At 46.5% G+C, this 19,965-nt stretch overlaps 1 protein-coding gene across 1 annotated transcript in view; it reads right to left on the bottom strand.

Moving 5' to 3' along the window:
• The window catches only part of LOC110527243 (kalirin), a 67,371-nt gene extending 48,231 nt beyond the window's left edge, over positions 1-19,140 (bottom strand). Inside the window, exons 1-7 of the mRNA XM_036951878.1 lie at positions 18,209-19,140; positions 11,784-11,858; positions 11,428-11,542; positions 8,958-9,150; positions 8,205-8,428; positions 7,774-8,101; positions 7,209-7,331 (exon numbers count right to left, since the gene is read on the bottom strand). Of these exons, the coding sequence (XP_036807773.1) occupies positions 7,209-7,331; positions 7,774-8,101; positions 8,205-8,428; positions 8,958-9,150; positions 11,428-11,542; positions 11,784-11,858; positions 18,209-18,275 (1,125 nt within the window). The 5' untranslated portion in view covers positions 18,276-19,140. The remainder of the gene's footprint in view (positions 1-7,208; positions 7,332-7,773; positions 8,102-8,204; positions 8,429-8,957; positions 9,151-11,427; positions 11,543-11,783; positions 11,859-18,208) is intronic.
• Between the last annotated feature and the right edge of the window lie 825 nt (positions 19,141-19,965).

The raw sequence follows: 19,965 nt of genomic DNA, 5'->3' as shown, positions 1-19,965 counted from the left end.
TGTCTGGACTGTAGAGTTCAAAATGTCATGTAATTAATAGAATGTCTGGACTGTAGAGTTCAAAATGTCATGTAATTAATAGAATGTCTGGACTGTAGAGTTCAAAATGTCATGTAATTAATAGAATGTCTGGACTGTAGAGTTCAAAATGTCATGTAATTAATAGAATGTCTGGACTGTAGAGTTCAAAATGTCATGTAATTAATAGAATGTCTGGACTGTAGAGTTCAAGGTGTCATGTAATTAATAGAATGTCTGGACTGTAGAGTTCAAAATGTCATGTAATTAATAGAATGTCTGGACTGTAGAGTTCAAAATGTCATGTAATTAATAGAATGTCTGGACTGTAGAGTTCAAGGTGTCATGTAATTAATAGAATGTCTGGACTGTAGAGTTCAAGGTGTCATGTAATTAATAGAATGTCTGGACTGTAGAGTTCAAAATGTCATGTAATTAATAGAATGTCTGGACTGTAGAGTTCAAAATGTCATGTAATTAATAGAATGTCTGGACTGTAGAGTTCAAAATGTCATGTAATTAATAGAATGTCTGGACTGTAGAGTTCAAAATGTCATGTAATTAATAGAATGTCTGGACTGTAGAGTTCAAGGTGTCAAGTAATTAATAGAATGTCTGGACTGTAGAGTTCAAAATGTCATGTAATTAATAGAATGTCTGGACTGTAGAGTTCAAAATGTCATGTAATTAATAGAATGTCTGGACTGTAGAGTTCAAGGTGTCAAGTAATTAATAGAATGTCTGGACTGTAGAGTTCAAAATGTCATGTAATTAATAGAATGTCTGGACTGTAGAGTTCAAGGTGTCATGTAATTAATAGAATGTCTGGACTGTAGAGTTCAAAATGTCATGTAATTAATAGAATGTCTGGACTGTAGAGTTCACAGTGATGTGTGATAGGGTGTCTGTACCATAGAGTTCACAGTGATGTGTGATAGGGTGTCTGTACCATAGAGTTCACAGTGATGTGTGATAGGGTGTCTGTACCATAGAGTTCACAGTGATGTGTGATAGGGTGTCTGTACCATAGAGTTCACAGTGATGTGTGATAGGGTGTCTGTACCATAGAGTTCACAGTGATGTGTGATAGGGTGTCTGTACCATAGAGTTCACAGTGATGTGTGATAGGGTGTCTGTACCATAGAGTTCACAGTGATGTGTGATAGGGTGTCAGTACCATAGAGTTCACAGTGATGTGTGATAGGGTGTCTGTACCATAGAGTTCACAGTGATGTGTGATAGGGTGTCTGTACCATAGAGTTCACAGTGATGTGTGATAGGGTGTCTGTACCATAGAGTTCACAGTGATGTGTGATAGGGTGTCTGTACCATAGAGTTCACAGTGATGTGTGATAGGGTGTCTGTACCATAGAGTTCACAGTGATGTGTGATAGGGTGTCTGTACCATAGAGTTCACAGTGATGTGTGATAGGGTGTCTGTACCATAGAGTTCACAGTGATGTGTGATAGGGTGTCTGTACCATAGAGTTCACAGTGATGTGTGATAGGGAGTCTGTACCATAGAGTTCACAGTGATGTGTGATAGGGAGTCTGTACCATAGAGTTCACAGTGATGTGTGATAGGGTGTCTGTACCATAGAGTTCACAGTGATGTGTGATAGGGTGTCTGTACCATAGAGTTCACAGTGATGTGTGATAGGGTGTCTGTACCATAGAGTTCACAGTGATGTGTGATAGGGAGTCTGTACCATAGAGTTCACAGTGATGTGTGATAGGGTGTCTGTACCATAGAGTTCACAGTGATGTGTGATAGGGTGTCTGTACCATAGAGTTCACAGTGATGTGTGATAGGGTGTCTGTACCATAGAGTTCACAGTGATGTGTGATAGGGAGTCTGTACCATAGAGTTCACAGTGATGTGTGATAGGGTGTCTGTACCATAGAGTTCACAGTGATGTGTGATAGGGAGTCTGTACCATAGAGTTCACAGTGATGTGTGATAGGGAGTCTGTACCATAGAGTTCACAGTGATGTGTGATAGGGTGTCTGTACCATAGAGTTCACAGTGATGTGTGATAGGGAGTCTGTACCATAGAGTTCACAGTGATGTGTGATAGGGTGTCTGTACCATAGAGTTCACAGTGATGTGTGATAGGGTGTATGTACCATAGAGTTCACAGTGATGTGTGATAGGGTGTCTGTACCATAGAGTTCACAGTGATGTGTGATAGGGTGTCTGTACCATAGAGTTCACAGTGATGTGTGATAGGGTGTCTGTACCATAGAGTTCACAGTGATGTGTGATAGGGTGTCTGTACCATAGAGTTCACAGTGATGTGTGATAGGGTGTCTGTACCATAGAGTTCACAGTGATGTGTGATAGGGTGTCTGTACCATAGAGTTCACAGTGATGTGTGATAGGGTGTCTGTACCATAGAGTTCACAGTGATGTGTGATAGGGTGTCTGTACCATAGAGTTCACAGTGATGTGTGATAGGGTGTCTGTACCATAGAGTTCACAGTGATGTGTGATAGGGTGTCTGTACCATAGAGTTCACAGTGATGTGTGATAGGGTGTCTGTACCATAGAGTTCACAGTGATGTGTGATAGGGTGTCTGTACCATAGAGTTCACAGTGATGTGTGATAGGGTGTCTGTACCATAGAGTTCACAGTGATGTGTGATAGGGTGTCTGTACCATAGAGTTCACAGTGATGTGTGATAGGGAGTCTGTACCATAGAGTTCACAGTGATGTGTGATAGGGAGTCTGTACCATAGAGTTCACAGTGATGTGTGATAGGGTGTCTGTACCATAGAGTTCACAGTGATGTGTGATAGGGTGTCTGTACCATAGAGTTCACAGTGATGTGTGATAGGGAGTCTGTACCATAGAGTTCACAGTGATGTGTGATAGGGAGTCTGTACCATAGAGTTCACAGTGATGTGTGATAGGGTGTCTGTACCATAGAGTTCACAGTGATGTGTGATGGGGTGTCTGTACCATAGAGTTCACAGTGATGTGTGATAGGGTGTCTGTACCATAGAGTTCACAGTGATGTGTGATAGGGTGTCTGTACCATAGAGTTCACAGTGATGTGTGATAGGGAGTCTGTACCATAGAGTTCACAGTGATGTGTGATAGGGTGTCTGTACCATAGAGTTCACAGTGATGTGTGATAGGGTGTCTGTACCATAGAGTTCACAGTGATGTGTGATAGGGTGTCTGTACCATAGAGTTCACAGTGATGTGTGATAGGGTGTCTGTACCATAGAGTTCACAGTGATGTGTGATAGGGTGTCTGTACCATAGAGTTCACAGTGATGTGTGATAGGGTGTCTGTACCATAGAGTTCACAGTGATGTGTGATAGGGTGTCTGTACCATAGAGTTCACAGTGATGTGTGATAGGGTGTCTGTACCATAGAGTTCACAGTGATGTGTGATAGGGAGTCTGTACCATAGAGTTCACAGTGATGTGTGATGGGGTGTCTGTACCATAGAGTTCACAGTGATGTGTGATAGGGTGTCTGTACCATAGAGTTCACAGTGATGTGTGATAGGGTGTCTGTACCATAGAGTTCACAGTGATGTGTGATAGGGAGTCTGTACCATAGAGTTCACAGTGATGTGTGATAGGGAGTCTGTACCATAGAGTTCACAGTGATGTGTGATAGGGAGTCTGTACCATAGAGTTCACAGTGATGTGTGATAGGGTGTCTGTACCATAGAGTTCACAGTGATGTGTGATAGGGTGTCTGTACCATAGAGTTCACAGTGATGTGTGATAGGGTGTCTGTACCATAGAGTTCACAGTGATGTGTGATAGGGTGTCTGTACCATAGAGTTCACAGTGATGTGTGATAGGGTGTCTGTACCATAGAGTTCACAGTGATGTGTGATAGGGTGTCAGTACCATAGAGTTCACAGTGATGTGTGATAGGGTGTCTGTACCATAGAGTTCACAGTGATGTGTGATAGGGTGTCAGTACCATAGAGTTCACAGTGATGTGTGATAGGGAGTCAGTACCATAGAGTTCACAGTGATGTGTGATAGGGTGTCTGTACCATAGAGTTCACAGTGATGTGTGATAGGGTGTCTGTACCATAGAGTTCACAGTGATGTGTGATAGGGTGTCTGTACCATAGAGTTCACAGTGATGTGTGATAGGGTGTCTGTACCATAGAGTTCACAGTGATGTGTGATAGGGAGTCTGTACCATAGAGTTCACAGTGATGTGTGATAGGGAGTCTGTACCATAGAGTTCACAGTGATGTGTGATAGGGTGTCTGTACCATAGAGTTCACAGTGATGTGTGATAGGGTGTCTGTACCATAGAGTTCACAGTGATGTGTGATAGGGAGTCTGTACCATAGAGTTCACAGTGATGTGTGATAGGGAGTCTGTACCATAGAGTTCACAGTGATGTGTGATAGGGTGTCTGTACCATAGAGTTCACAGTGATGTGTGATAGGGTGTCTGTACCATAGAGTTCACAGTGATGTGTGATAGGGTGTCTGTACCATAGAGTTCACAGTGATGTGTGATAGGGAGTCTGTACCATAGAGTTCACAGTGATGTGTGATAGGGTGTCTGTACCATAGAGTTCACAGTGATGTGTGATAGGGTGTCTGTACCATAGAGTTCACAGTGATGTGTGATAGGGTGTCTGTACCATAGAGTTCACAGTGATGTGTGATAGGGTGTCTGTACCATAGAGTTCACAGTGATGTGTGATAGGGTGTCTGTACCATAGAGTTCACAGTGATGTGTGATAGGGTGTCTGTACCATAGAGTTCACAGTGATGTGTGATAGGGTGTCTGTACCATAGAGTTCACAGTGATGTGTGATAGGGTGTCTGTACCATAGAGTTCACAGTGATGTGTGATAGGGTGTCTGTACCATAGAGTTCACAGTGATGTGTGATAGGGTGTCTGTACCATAGAGTTCACAGTGATGTGTGATAGGGTGTCTGTACCATAGAGTTCACAGTGATGTGTGATAGGGTGTCTGTACCATAGAGTTCACAGTGATGTGTGATAGGGTGTCTGTACCATAGAGTTCACAGTGATGTGTGATAGGGTGTCTGTACCATAGAGTTCACAGTGATGTGTGATAGGGTGTCTGTACCATAGAGTTCACAGTGATGTGTGATAGGGTGTCTGTACCATAGAGTTCACAGTGATGTGTGATAGGGTGTCTGTACCATAGAGTTCACAGTGATGTGTGATAGGGTGTCTGTACCATAGAGTTCACAGTGATGTGTGATAGGGAGTCTGTACCATAGAGTTCACAGTGATGTGTGATAGGGTGTCTGTACCATAGAGTTCACAGTGATGTGGACTCGAGTCACAAATATGATGACTTGCAACTCGACTTTGACTTTAACACCAATGACTCGTGACTTAACTTGGACTTGAGCCTTATGACTTGACCTGACTTGATACCCTCCCCAACCCTCCCCAAGCCTCCCCAATCCTCCCCAACCCTCCCCAAGCATCCCCAACCCTCCCCAAGCATCCCCAAGCCTCCCCAAGTCTCCCCAAGCATCCCCAATCCTCCCCAACCCTCCCCAATCCTCCCCAAACCTCCGCAAGCATCCCCAACCCTCCCCAATCCTCCCCAACCCTCCCCAAGCCTCCCCAAGCCTCCCCAATCCTCCCCAACCCTCCCCAAGCCTCCCCAACCCTCCCCAAGCTTCCCCAAGCCTCCCCAAGCATCCCCAAGCATCCCCAAGCCTCCCCAAGCATCCCAAGCCCAAATATAAAACATTATGCTTTTAAAAAAGTCTGTAGCGCATCAACTCTTCATTTAACAGATTACAGTTTGAATCAGACAGCAGCCAATCAAGTTGTGCCAGCTGAGAAACAGTTGAGCGTGGCAGTACAGAGGAACTCAGGCGGGTGAACTCAGACAGAGCCCTTGGAAAGATGATACCCAAAAGTATTATTTTCGGATATAAAGACGACGCTGTATCAACAACAAACAGATTGCAACTTGCAAAACATGCGGGAAGAAAATTACAGACGGAGGCAACAAAACTTTGTTCGACATTTGACACTGCACAAAGAACGGTCTGTCGTGGCTAATATAGCCGACAGCTATATATAACTTTACTAGTGTAGCATGTAGGCTAACGTAACGTTAAATCATTGAGCCTCCACACAGTCAGTCAGTGCGGGAACGTGGTCTGGCCAGGCAGTTGGTAGCCTAAAGCCTGCCTGATGTTACTGCTGTTCCTAAAACCATTGACATACGTTAGCCTACTGTAACTACACAGAGAGAGAGTGTGTGTGTGTACAGTGTATGTGTGTGTTAAGGTTGGGTGATTGTGTACAAGCCTACATTGCCCGATTGCGACCCATAGCGATCCTCGATAGTCGATCACTATTGGGGGGGGGGGTATTCCTCATGGCTACCCAAGTATTTCCATGGAAATATAACGTTTATTTGGAAAGTAATAAATATAGAGCTATTTTTAAAAGCATTCATGATTTGTGTAAATGTAATATACTAACTATTACTCTTGTTAAAAATATGAAATGGTATTACATTTGTTGAAGAACACATTATGACTTGTTTAGGACTCGAAACTCAAAGTTTAGGATTTGAGATTTGACTTGATACTTGCCTGTCTTGACTTGGGACTTGAGTGCTAAGACTTGAGACTTAATTGTGACTTGTAAAACAATGACTCGGTCCCACCTCTGGTAAAGGGTAACAGAATGTCTGTACCATAGAGTTGATGATAAAGGGTAACAGAATGTCTGTACCATAGAGTTGATGATAAAGGGTAACAGAATGTCTGTACCATAGAGTTGATGATAAAGGGTAACAGAATGTCTGTACCATAGAGTTGATGATAAAGGGTAACAGAATATCTGTACCATAGAGTTGATGATAAAGGGTAACAGAATGTCTGTACCATAGAGTTGATGATAAAGGGTAACAGAATGTCTGTACCATAGAGTTGATGATAAAGGGTAACAGAATATCTGTACCATAGAGTTGATGATAAAGGGTAACAGAATGTCTGTACCATAGAGTTGATGATAAGGGGTAACAGAATGTCTGTACCATAGAGTTGATGATAAAGGGTAACAGAATGTCTGTACCATAGAGTTGATGATAAAGGGTAACAGAATGTCTGTACCATAGAGTTGATGATAAAGGGTAACAGAATGTCGTTACCATAGAGTTGATGATAAAGGGTAACAGAATGTCTGTACCATAGAGTTGATGGTGAAGTGCTGGTGCTGGGTCTGGAGTTCCAGGGCATGCTGGTGGTTGAGGCCAACCTCTGTCTGACTCTGCAGGAACAGATCCTTACTGTGGGCTATCCACTCGGACATCTACAACACACACACACACACACAGAGGGTTACACATCCACACGCACGCACGCACAGGCACGCACACACACACACACACACACACACACACACACACACACACACACACACACACACACACACACACACACACACACACACACACACTTCATCTATTTAGACATGTACAGAATAATGGAGAACGGGAGAGAGAGAGAAAGAGAGGGGGAGGGAGAAAAAGGGAGGGTTGTCTGCCAATCGACCTGCTGTCTCCACCACTGCTGTTCATTCAGACAACAGATGGTCACTACCAGCGGGCTCTAAACTGTACCACCACAGGGAGACTTATACCTTTGTCTCTTCTTCTCTCTCCCTCTGACTCCCACACATACACACAAATACACCCACACACACACACACACACACACACACACACACTCTTTCCCCACCCATAAACACACACCTTGGCAGCGTCCTGTTCGTATAGATGCAGCTGTAAGGTCTGGTCTAGGTGTGCTTTCCGTTCAGTCCAGCTCTGCTGCAGGTGTGTCCTGGCAGTCTGCAGCCTCTCCAGCAGGGCGGCCACCTTCGGAGCTACACTCTGAAAATCAGCCCCGCCCGACAACCAGCTTCCGTAACCTTGGTTACTGCTGGGCACGTCGCTAGGCGCTTCACCGCTGTGGGCAGGGCCAAGCCGCATGCGCTGGAGCAAGCTCCGCCCCTCACGGTCGATGGCATCGATGGGAGCCGTGGCAACGGTGGTACGTAGTCGGCCATGCTCCTCTAGCAGCCTGGTCAAACACACACACACGCACACACACAGCTTGAACACACACACACAAAAACATAGCTTACTGCACCAGCCACACACATACACATCTGCATCTGTCTTACTTGCGGGCCTCATCCACGCCCTGGGGCTCGCCTACGCGGGTCAGCCCAGCCTCCAGCTGCTCTAGCTGGGCCAGCAGTTGCCCAGCAGCCCCTGAGAACTCTTCCAGGCCCAGCCGTAGCTCTGTCCACTCCACATGGTCATACTCCAAAGAACCGCACAGGTCAGAGGTCAGCTGGGACGGGTCCACCAGCTTGGACAGGCCCTCCACCGACACTAGACTGGTCTGGAGGGAGAGGGGAAAGAGAGAAGGAGAGAGGAAAGAGAGAGGGAGAGAGGAAAGAGAGGGAGAAAGGAAAGCGAGAGGGAGAGGGGGAAAGAGAGAGAGAGAGAGGAACAGAGAGAGGGAGAGGGGGAAAGAGAGAGGGAGAGGGGGTAAGAGAGAGGAGAGGGGGAAAGAGAGAGGGAGAGGGGGAAAGAGAGAGTGAGAGGGGAAAAGAGAGGGAGAGAGGAACAGAGAGGGAGAGGGGGAAAGAGAGAGATAGAGGGGGAAAGAGAGTGAGAGAGAGGAAAGAGAGAGAAAGAGAGGGGGAAAGAGAGAGGGAGAGAGGAAAGAGAGAGAAAAAGAGGGGGAAAGAGAGAGGGAGAAAGAGAGTGAGAGGTGAAAGAGGGAGGGAGATGGGGAAAAAGACAAGGGGAGAGGGAAGAGAGAGGGGGTGGGGCACGAGGATTGAGACAGAAAGAGAGAGAGATTAGAGAAATGGATAAATTATAGTTAGGAACAATACACAGAGGCACTCCACACATACACACACCTCAAAGGTGAGTTTGGCGCTGCCCAGGTTGGTCTTGTGTTTCTGCCAGAAGGTGTCTGGTTTGATGATGAGGGCCGTGTGAATGTGGGCGGAGAACCCCTCCTGGAGTGTCCGTAGCAACGGCTTGACGCTCTCCCACTTAGAACCACGCATGTCTACGACCACCGTGAAGCCCCTGGCACGCACGTCATCACTGAGAAGAGAGAGGATGGGAGAGGAGATGGAGGGGGTCAGGAAGAGCGATGCTATAGAGATAATACACTGATGGTGTGATACAGGGATGATGCTATAGAGATAATACACTGACGGTGTGATACAGGGATGATGCTATAGAGATCATACACTGACAGAGTGATACAGGGATGATGCTATAGAGATAATACACTGATGGTGTGATACAGGGATGATGCTATAGAGATAATACACTGACAGTGTGATACAGAGATGATGCTATAGAGATAATACACTGACGGTGTGATACAGGGATGATGGTATAGAGATAATACACTGACAGTGTGATACAGGGATGATGCTATAGAGATAATACACTGACAGTGTGATACAGGGATGATGGTATAGATATAATACACTGACAGTGTGATACAGGGATGATGCTATAGAGATAATACACTGATGGTGTGATACAGGGATGATGCTATAGAGATAATACACTGATGGTGTGATACAGGGATGATGCTATAGAGATAATACACTGACGGTGTGATACAGGGATGATGCTATAGAGATCATACACTGACAGTGTGATACAGGGATGATGCTATAGAGATAATACACTGATGGTGTGATACAGGGATGATGCTATAGAGATAATACACTGACAGTGTGATACAGGGATGATGCTATAGAGATAATACACTGGCAGTGTGATACAGGGATGATGCTATAGAGATAATACACTGACAGTGTGATACAGGGATGATGCTATAGAGATAATACACTGACAGTGTGATACAGGGATGATGCTATAGAGATAATACACTGATGGTGTGATACAGGGATGATGGTATAGAGATAATACACTGACGGTGTGATACAGAGATGATGCTATAGAGATAATACACTGACAGTGTGATACAGGGATGATGCTATAGAGATAATACACTGACAGTGTGATACAGGGATGATGCTATAGAGATAATACACTGACAGTGTGATACAGGGATGATGCTATAGAGATAATACACTGACAGTGTGATACAGGGATGATGGTATAGAGATAATACACTGACAGTGTGATACAGGGATGATGCTATAGAGATAATACACTGACAGTGTGACACAGAGATGATGCTATAGAGATAATACACTGACAGTGTGATACAGGGATGATGCTATAGAGATAATACACTGACAGTGTGATACAGGGATGATGGTATAGAGATAATACACTGACAGTGTGATACAGGGATGATGCTATAGAGATAATACACTGACAGTGTGACACAGAGATGATGCTATAGAGATAATACACTGACAGTGTGATACAGGGATGATGGTATAGAGATAATACACTGACAGTGTGACACAGAGATGATGCTATAGAGATAATACACTGACAGTGTGATACAGGGATGATGCTATAGAGATAATACACTGACAGTGTGATACAGGGATGATGGTATAGAGTTATAGAGATGGAGAGGTAGAATAACTGAGTGATAGTGTTACCTGGGTATGATGGACAGATAGAGAGATAAAGTGATAGAAGGAGTGTTACCTGGGTATGATGGACAGATAGAGAGATAAAGTGATAGAAGGAGTGTTACCTGGGTATGATGGACACATAGAGAGATAAAGTGATAGAAGGAGTGTTACCTGGGTATGATGGACACATAGAGAGATAAAGTGATAGAAGGAGTGTTACCTGGGTATGGTGGACAGATAGAGAGATAAAGTGATAGAAGGAGTGTTACCTGGGTATGATGGACAGATAGAGAGATAAAGTGATAGAAGGAGTGTTACCTGGGTATGGTGGACAGATAGAGAGATAAAGTGATAGAAGGAGTGTTACCTGGGTATGATGGACAGATAGAGAGATAAAGTGATAGAAGGAGTGTTACCTGGGTATGGTGGACAGATAGAGAGATAAAGTGATAGAAGGAGTGTTACCTGGGTATGATGGACATATAGAGAGATAAAGTGATAGAAGGAGTGTTACCTGGGTATGATGACAGATAGAAAGATAAAGTGATAGAAGGAGTGTTACCTGGGTATGGTGGACAGATAGAGAGATAAAGTGATAGAAGGAGTGTTACCTGGGTATGGTGGACAGATAGAGAGATAAAGTGATAGAAGGAATGTTACCTGGGTATGATGGACACAGAGAGATAAAGTGATAGAAGGAGTGTTACCTGGGTATGATGGACAGATAGAGAGATAAAGTGATAGAAGGAGTGTTACCTGGGTATGGTGGACACATAGAGAGATAAAGTGATAGAAGGAATGTTACCTGGGTATGGTGGACAGATAGGTGACCAGTCTGCTTAGATCCTCCTGTTTCACTCGGTCATGATTGGTCCGCGCTGGGAAGGTAAGGATGGGCCCGCCTCTCTTGTCCCTCCCCCCTGGGACAGTGACATCATCAAAAAGCAACATAACACATCCTTACCAGAGAGGTGTTGAACCAAGACACTCAACTAGGACATATACCGTGTCAGCCTAGGGGAGGGGCTTGGTCGGACAAGGGTAAGGAGTTAGGTGAAGGGACAAGGGAACGTAACAAGGGAACGAAATGGAGCAAGGGGATAGAGGGAGCTTGGAAAAGAGACTAGGGAACAAAATGGGACAGGGCCGTACTCAACTCACCTGAAACAAAGGCCACTTTTTCCCTCAGAACTGTCAGCACATCCACCGCTCTCACCCCCTCCCCCTGCGCACCCCCTAGAGAAGAGCGAGAGGGAGGAGGGGGAGAGGGAGAGAAGAGAGAGAGGGAGGAGGGGGAGAGGGAGAGAAGAGAGAGAGGGAAGAGAGGGAGAGAAGAGAGAGAGGGAGGAAGGGGTGAGGGAGAGAAGAGAGAGAGGGAGGGGGGGTGAGGGAGAGAAGTGAGAGAGGGAGGAGGGGGAGAGGGAGAGGGAGAGAAGAGAGAGAGGGAGGAGAGGGAGAGAAGAGAGAGAGGGAGGAGGTGGAGAGGGAGAGAAGAGAGAGAGGGAGGAGGGGGTGAGGGAGAGAAGAGAGAGAGGGAGGAGGCGGAGAGGGAGAGAAGAGAGAGAGAGGGAGGAGGGGGAGAGGGAGAGAAGAGAGAGAGGGAGGAGAGGGAGAGAAGAGAGAGGGAGGAGGGGTGAGGGAGAGAAGAGAGAGAGGGAGGAGGGGGAGAGGGAGAGAAGAGAGAGAGAGGGAGGAGGGGGAGAGGGAGAGAAGAGAGAGAGGGAGGAGAGGGAGAGAAGAGAGAGAGGGAGGAGGGGGTGAGGGAGAGAAGAGAGAGAGGGAGGAGGGGGAGAGGGAGAGAAGAGAGAGCGGGAGGAGGGGGAAAGGGAGAGAAGAGAGAGAGGGAGGAGGGGGTGAGGGAGAGAAGAGAGAGAGGGAGGAGGGGGTGAGGGAGAGAAGAGAGAGAGGGAGGAGGGGGAGAGGGAGAGAAGAGAGAGAGGGAGAAGAGAGAGAGAAGAGAGAGAGGGAGGAGGGGGAGAGGGAGAGAAGAGAGAGAGGGAGGAGGGGGTGAGGGAGAGAAGAGAGAGAGGGAGGAGAGGGGGAGACAGAGAGAAAAGAGAATGAGGAGGGGCAGACAAGGTGATATAGACAGATACATTTCAAATATCCCTGTAAACACTACTTAGTTCCTCGATCACAAATGAACAGCCACATCAACAACAATCTCCCCTGGAAACAGAGGGAGAAAAATAACTAGGGTTTGAGCAGCAGGCTGTCATGACACTATCACATTAAATGACTGTAAATAAATGTGTGTGTGTTGTGATTGTGTGTATGTGGTGTGTATAGGTTGCTGTGACAGCATGTAGACAGCAGACAAAACCCATCTGGTGTTTAGGCCTGTTAGTGTAATCTGATGTGGGTATAATCCTGACTAGAACAGCTGGGGCACTGGGGCATAGGGCAGGGACAGAGGTAGGGGGGATGTTTGCAGAGGGGACATGTGTCTGTGTTAGTGTAAGCTGGAGCACTTGTGTGCATGTGCGTGTGTGTCTGTGTGTGTCTGTGTGCGTCTGTCTGTGTATGTGTGTGTGTGCGCGTGTGCGTGCGTGTGTGTGTGTGTGTGCGCGCGTGCGTGTGCGTGAGTGCATGCATGTGTGCGTGTGTGTATGTGTGTGTGAGCGCGTGTGCGTGCGCGTGTGTGTGTTTCTGTGTGTGTGCGCACGCGTGTGTGCATGCGTGTGTGTGTGTGTGTGTGTGGTTCTGCAGTCTCCCATACAGTACCAGAGGAAGTAGAGTGAAGGGACAAACCTTCTCACCTGCCTTTCCTCAGGCTGTGTGTGTGTGTACAGTATTTGGAAAGGGTAGGGGTAGCAATGGATGACAGAGAGAAAGGGATGAAGGGCAACGTTGGAGGGAGGGAGGGAGGGAGGGAGGGAGGGAGGGAGGGAGGGAGGGAGGGAGGGAGGGAGGGAGGGAGGGAAGAGTATGTAGCTCAAGGGGTCTAGCTGACCTCTCCACGTCACTAAGAGGTTATTCTCTCACTGTATACTGTTTATCTGCTCTGCAAGCAAACCATCACGTGTGTGTGTATGCATGTGTGTGTGTGTGTAGTTGTGTGTGTGTATGTATAGTAGGTGTGTGTGTGTAGGTGTGGTGTGTATGTGTGTGTGTAGTTGTGTGTGTATGTGTGTGCATGTGTGTGTGTGTAGGTGTGGTGTGTATGTGTGTGTGTAGTTGTGTGTGTATGTGTGTGCATGTGTGTGTGTGTAGGTGTGTGTGTGTATATAGGTGTGTGTGTGTGTGTATGTGTGTGTGTGTGTATGTATGTGTGTGTAGTTGTTTGTGTGTGTGTATGTAGGTCTGTGTGTGTGTGTGTGTGTGCATATAGGTGTGTGTGTGTGTGTGTGTGTGTGTGTGTGTGTGTCCAAGACAATAACATTCTAGTCCACATTAGAATGTCATTGAATGTCATTGTGATGAAACATTTTGTGACAGAATGGAGGAAATAGCTTGCTGAATGTTGTTTGTTGAAAGGTTTATGTGTGTGTGTGTGTGTGTGTGTATGTGCACGCCTTTGTGCGTACATGTGTGTTACAGACGTTTTGGCTTCTCCATATCGATTGTGAATTCACCCATGAAAACGATGGAAAGAGGAAGCACAAAGAAATGAACATGAAGGAGTGAAGGACAGGAAGAGGAAACCAATGTGACAGGAAGCGTGGCACTCCAAACTTCCTGTAACACAGAACTCCAGGGAGTGGCAGGAAGTAGAAATAAAAGAATTGTACCAAACCAACCGACGCGCTGTTTATCACACACATCGATACGCACACACACATACATACACACGTACACATGCAAACACACACACACCAAGACTAATAACTCCCTGCGGCTGCCAGCCGGTGACTGGAAACATCACACACACCAATAAGTTCCATATAACAGGCAGACAGGGCAGGATTTAACATCTTCAGATAAAGTGGAAGATTAACAGGACTGTTTCATATCTTCATCTTTGCATTTCTATGTTTTCTATTCCCCTCTGAAAACGGCAGGTGCTAACGCTTAGTCACGCTGGCCCTGTAACCGTGCTGCCAGATGTTTACCCTGCAAGACTAAAAGAGCATTGCTTGTACAACCACACACACACCGCACGCAGACAGACAGCCAGACGGTGTGCAGCCGAAGGCGGATTACTACTACTCTGTGTATCTGACAGAGAATCTGACACACACACGGCTAAACAGACCAGGCTGGTCACACGAAAGAGCAGGCCAGGCCACAGACAGCGCACCACCGCAACACAGATTACAACTACACTACGAGATTGAGAATAAAGCACACAGACACACACACACACACTATTCCTAAGCAGTTTATAGACAACACTGCAGTGCATTCATCACCACCATAGTGTAGCCCAGACAGAGAGGCTCTGAATGCTCTATATACACTGTATATACAAAAGTATGTGGACACACCTTCTAATTAGTGGATTTGGCTAATACAGCCACACCCGTTGCTGACAGGTGTATAAAATGTAGCACACCGCCATGCAATCTCCATAGACAAACATTGGCAGTAGAATGGCCTTCCTGAACAGCTCAGTGACTTTCAACGTGGCACCGTGATAGGATACCACCTGCCCCGGTCAATTGTCAGTGCTGTTATTGTGAAGTGTAAACTTCTAGGATCAACAACGGCTCAGCCGCAAAGTGGTCGGCCACACAAGCTCAGAGAACGGGACCGCAGAGTGCTGAAGTGTGTAAAAATCATCTGTCCTCAGTTGCAACACTACCGAGTTCCAAACTACCTCTGGAAGCAACGTCAGCACAATAACTGTTTGTCGGGAACTTCATGAATGGGTTTCATGGCGGACAGTCCCACACCAGCCTAAGATCACCATGCTCAATGCCAAGTATTTCTTTGGTTTGTTTTGGGTTTTTTTGCTCTGCTGTACGGAATCTGGACACTTCTCTTCATGGCTCCTCGTACTCTCTCCTGTCTGTTTGTGTATCTGGTCTTACACACTTGTTCTTCATTTCTAATAAAACTTAACTCTTTGCTAACCTGTAGCCCCTCCCTCTCGTAGACAAGTCAGGAAAAGCAACATGCCTCATGTTTTTGGGTTAAAAAGTAGAAAGCAATGCCAGGAAAACACGACCTGCCCAAATGCATAGTGTCAGGAATAATGTTCTGGGGATGTTTTTCACAGTTCAGGCTAGGCCCCTTAGTTCCAGTGAAGGGAAATCTTAACGCGACAGCATACATTGATATTCTAGACAATTCTGTGCTTCCAACTTTGTGGCAACAGATTGGGGACGGCCCGTTCCTGTTTCAGCATGACAATGCCCCCGGGCACAAAGCGAGGTCCATACAGAAATGGTTTGTTGAGATTGGTGTGGAAGAACTTGACTGGCCTAGATAGAAACCTGACCTCAACTCCATCGAACACCTTTAGGGATGAATTGGAACTCCGACTGCGAGCCAGGCCTAATCGTCCAACATCAGTGCCCGACCTCAATAATGTTCTTGTGGTTGAATGGAAGCAAGTCCCCATAGCAGTGTTCTAACACAGTGGAACCCCTTCCCAGAAGAGTGGAGGCTGTAGGAGCAACATATTAATGCCCATGATTTTGGAATGAGATTTTCGAGGAGCAGGTGTCCACATACTTTTGGTCATGTAATATACAGTATATAAACTGTGTGTGTGTGTGTGTGTGTCAGTCATCTAGGAATGGGCCATAATGGCACTCATTCACCATGAATTAATATCACCAGCATGATTATTACACTAGCATGCTAAAGGCACAGAGGACTGAGCAAGGGGAGTATGCACCAAAAAAATCATTTGGGCCTGCATCCCAAATGGCACCCTATTCCCTATATAGTGCAATCCCAAATGGCACCCTATTCCCTATATAGTGCACTACTTTTGATGAGAGCCCTATAGGCCCTGGTCAAAGGCAGTGCTCTATAAAAGGGAATGGGGTGCCATTTGGGATGCAGTCCTGGTATCCAAGGTGAGTAGGCCCCTCTGTGCCGGTCTATTGATGTAGTGTGTGTGTGTGTGTGTGTCTGTCTGTACTGAGGCAGGTTTATCCATCTCAGTGGGAGAGACACCTAATCCTGAGCATAAACAGGGCATTAACACACCGCTGTGTTTGAATATTCCCAGCACAGGGACCAATGATAACCTTAGGAGGAAGAGGGGGAGAGAGGAGGGGAGGGGAGGGAGAGGGGGAGAAGCGTTGAGAGGAAGAGGAGGAATGAAGAGAAATTAAGAGGAACCCTTCACTGATAGCGAGTAGCAGCCAGGAAGTAGATCACAGGCGCGCTGTGACAACCTCTCCCTCCCTTCTCTCCATGTCTTACCAGCCCTTAGGATGAGACAGCCTACTGGGATGCATCTCAATAGTCTTAAGTCCTTTCCCTCTCAATATCTATTTTCCTCCATCTGACGTGAAACAATGTTGCTTTCACCCATCCTGTGTTTTTCAGGTCAGTGCTGATGAAGGAGAAGATATCATGGACGAAAAGAGGCATGAAGAGGAAACAATTTAAGAGTATTGAGACATAGCCCTTATATTCCTCACTAGGCTGTAGTCCTCTCCTTTTGGCCAATCAAGGGGATGAGGCATCCACCACAGTGTGTTGTCCAGTGTCTTCAGATCAGTGTAGATAAAGGAGAGGAAACTAGGAGAGGACCCCTGTTTAGACTAGATGCAGCCCTGTGGACCAGTTGGGACCTCTGCCATCCATGCTCACTAGAGAGAGCGCACACACACACACACACACACCTTATTTCATGTCTGATAGTCATGCATAATCATCATGTATGTGTGTGTGTGTGTGTGTGTGTGTGTGTGTGTGTGTGTGTGTGTGTGTGTGTGTGTGTGTGTGTGTGTGTGTGTGTGTGTGTGTGTGTAACGGTAGCTAGTGTCTTACTCCACACACAGCTGCGGTAACATGTTTGCTCCGATACAGTGGCCTATAGCAGCTGTACATGCTTACTACACACACAGAGAGGATGAATGGAAGTGCTGACGATTTAACATCACGGCGAAAAGCCTCGGGCCTGTGCTCGGCCGTTTGTGGATTGTATAAAGATCAACGCGAGACAGAATACGGTCAAATAAAAATTCACATAGATTATGTGGGTGTGTCTGTATTGATATCGTTTTATAACACCGCGGATCAAATGCTGCAAGCTACATAGAACATATATAGGCAATGCTGCTACTGTACTCCCTCTTTCTCTCTCTCTCCCTCTCTCTTTCTGTCTCTCTCTCAATTAAATTAAATAGGCTTTATTGGCATGGGAAACATGTTTACATCGCCAAAGCAAGTGATCATGATGGATCCTCAATCACACAAACTGACCAAAAACTCAACGTATATGCTTCGTCCTCCCTGACCATGCACGCTGCGGTGAAATAGTCTAATTCTATAATGGACTGAATATACAGCTCTGCCAATGCTATTTCTCACGGTAACGGACAGGCACATTCCTGCACGGTAACGATAGGCTACATCCACCCATACCCGGGGCCAGGCAGCTGTGACCAATCCCTCCGGTTTAGCCTTTTCACCCATTATCGATCTCGGCACGGGATGCCGTTAACACCCAGCCTGCCCACCTGCTTTGGCCAACACGTCCTGACCGGCTTCACCGGGTCCGGTTTGGGCAGGGTCCCCGGGATTCATCCTCTCCGATAGATCCTCCACGCCTTCAACGAGAGGCTGGCCGGTTCTTTTTTTTTTCTTCTTTTTTGAACCCCTCGGTATGCAGAGATGGTCGTTACCGGGAGAAAGTCAGTCAGTCATCGCGCGGCCCAGTCCCCATGTTCTCTTCTGTATCCTAGCAGCGATTCTCGTCCGTAGTCGCGCGCATTCCCGTTCCTCCGCTACTGTCACCGTGATCCTGCGCGGCATCACATCACATCATATCCCACCCACCGTATCGCCTTGCGCGCTTTTGTTCAGTAGTTGACTAGTAGGCCTACCGAATACCGAGGCGAAAGCTCGTGCAGCATGCTCCATTACTAGCCAACTACAACCGACCTACCGACCAATCTAACAATAGCGTTATACCGAAACGCACCCGGTGCAGATGGCTCGGGCTCAGCTGACTGCATGAGCACCGACAGTCCCGAGCCTGTCCATGCACGGCGCGTGCAACCGGAGGCGAGGCAGGCCCGTAGTATAGACTACATACGTTGCCTGAAGTGATTCAAGAAGAACATCATCGCTGTGCTGTAGGAGGGGCTTTCCCTTATTCCCTGGCAGGCACTATAAAATCAATGCGCTCGATCTATGCCGTCATTCATCCACCAGTCTTCACATACCAAGGACGATGGCAACATCATGGTTTGCTTTGTTCTTCCCAGATTAGAGAAGAGGGGGCTATCTTAATGGGGTCAAGCTGCCTATATTTGATGCTGATCGCATAGCCTAGAGAAGCTACCCTTTGGTTATTGCATCACCAGCCAGCCTCCTCTTATTTATAAAAGCAGTAACCGCCTAACTAGAAAAAAACACCGTTCCCGGTGACATCACTCAATTAAGCGTGACACCCGCAGCATCAATGTGTCGCCCGCTGTGGTTGTGTAACCTACTGTTATCGCCTCCCAACAACAGACCAAACCTCCCTCTCATCTCCACACACACACAAACACACACACACACACACACACACACACACACACACACACACACACCATTGGAGGCTGCAGAGGGGGGGGGCGGCTTATAATAATGGCTGGAATGGAGCTAATGGAATGGCATCAAACACCTGGAAACCTTGGAAACCACGTGTTTGATGTATTTGATAACATACCACTCAGTGGCAACCGGTCCTTTAGGGCAGGTGGGGAAGAGCCCCACCTGTTTAGCTAAAATAAGTTTTTTTTAAATCATTGACTTTATAGAGCCGCATACAAACATGGTCTCTGTTTTGCTTTCTTGAGTAAAGCAGCTCAAAATGCAGGTGTTTCAGTCTAGCTCAGTGCTTTCTGTTGTGGTGGGGCAGCCAACGAAAATATGGAGTGTAGGGGTTGGTAATGTTCTGTAGTTGCGCCGTGATTGGCTCAGTGTTCTATCACTCATGGGGACAACGTCACTGCAAAATCTATGGGGAGAGCTCGAAAATTCAAGCCCCTTGGGTGCTGCCATAGATTTACATTAGAAGTGCCCATCCAAGAAGGCTCAAGGTTACCGGCCACAGATAAAATGACGTCAAATCACGTTATATCTATCGTAGATTTGATTTGACTGATCATGGCAACATACTTTCAAAATCTTAGCTAGCAAGCTGGACAAGCAGTCATCATCATGAATCAAGTCGACAATCTACTGGCAAATCCTTTTCCATCCTTGTCATATGAAGAGAAATGAT

Source organism: Oncorhynchus mykiss, chromosome 18 (assembly GCF_013265735.2).
Source record: "Oncorhynchus mykiss isolate Arlee chromosome 18, USDA_OmykA_1.1, whole genome shotgun sequence".
Lineage (NCBI taxonomy): Eukaryota > Metazoa > Chordata > Actinopteri > Salmoniformes > Salmonidae > Oncorhynchus > Oncorhynchus mykiss.
The sequence above is the reverse complement of the archived record's forward strand: the minus strand, read 5'-3'. Positions and strand labels throughout refer to the sequence as shown.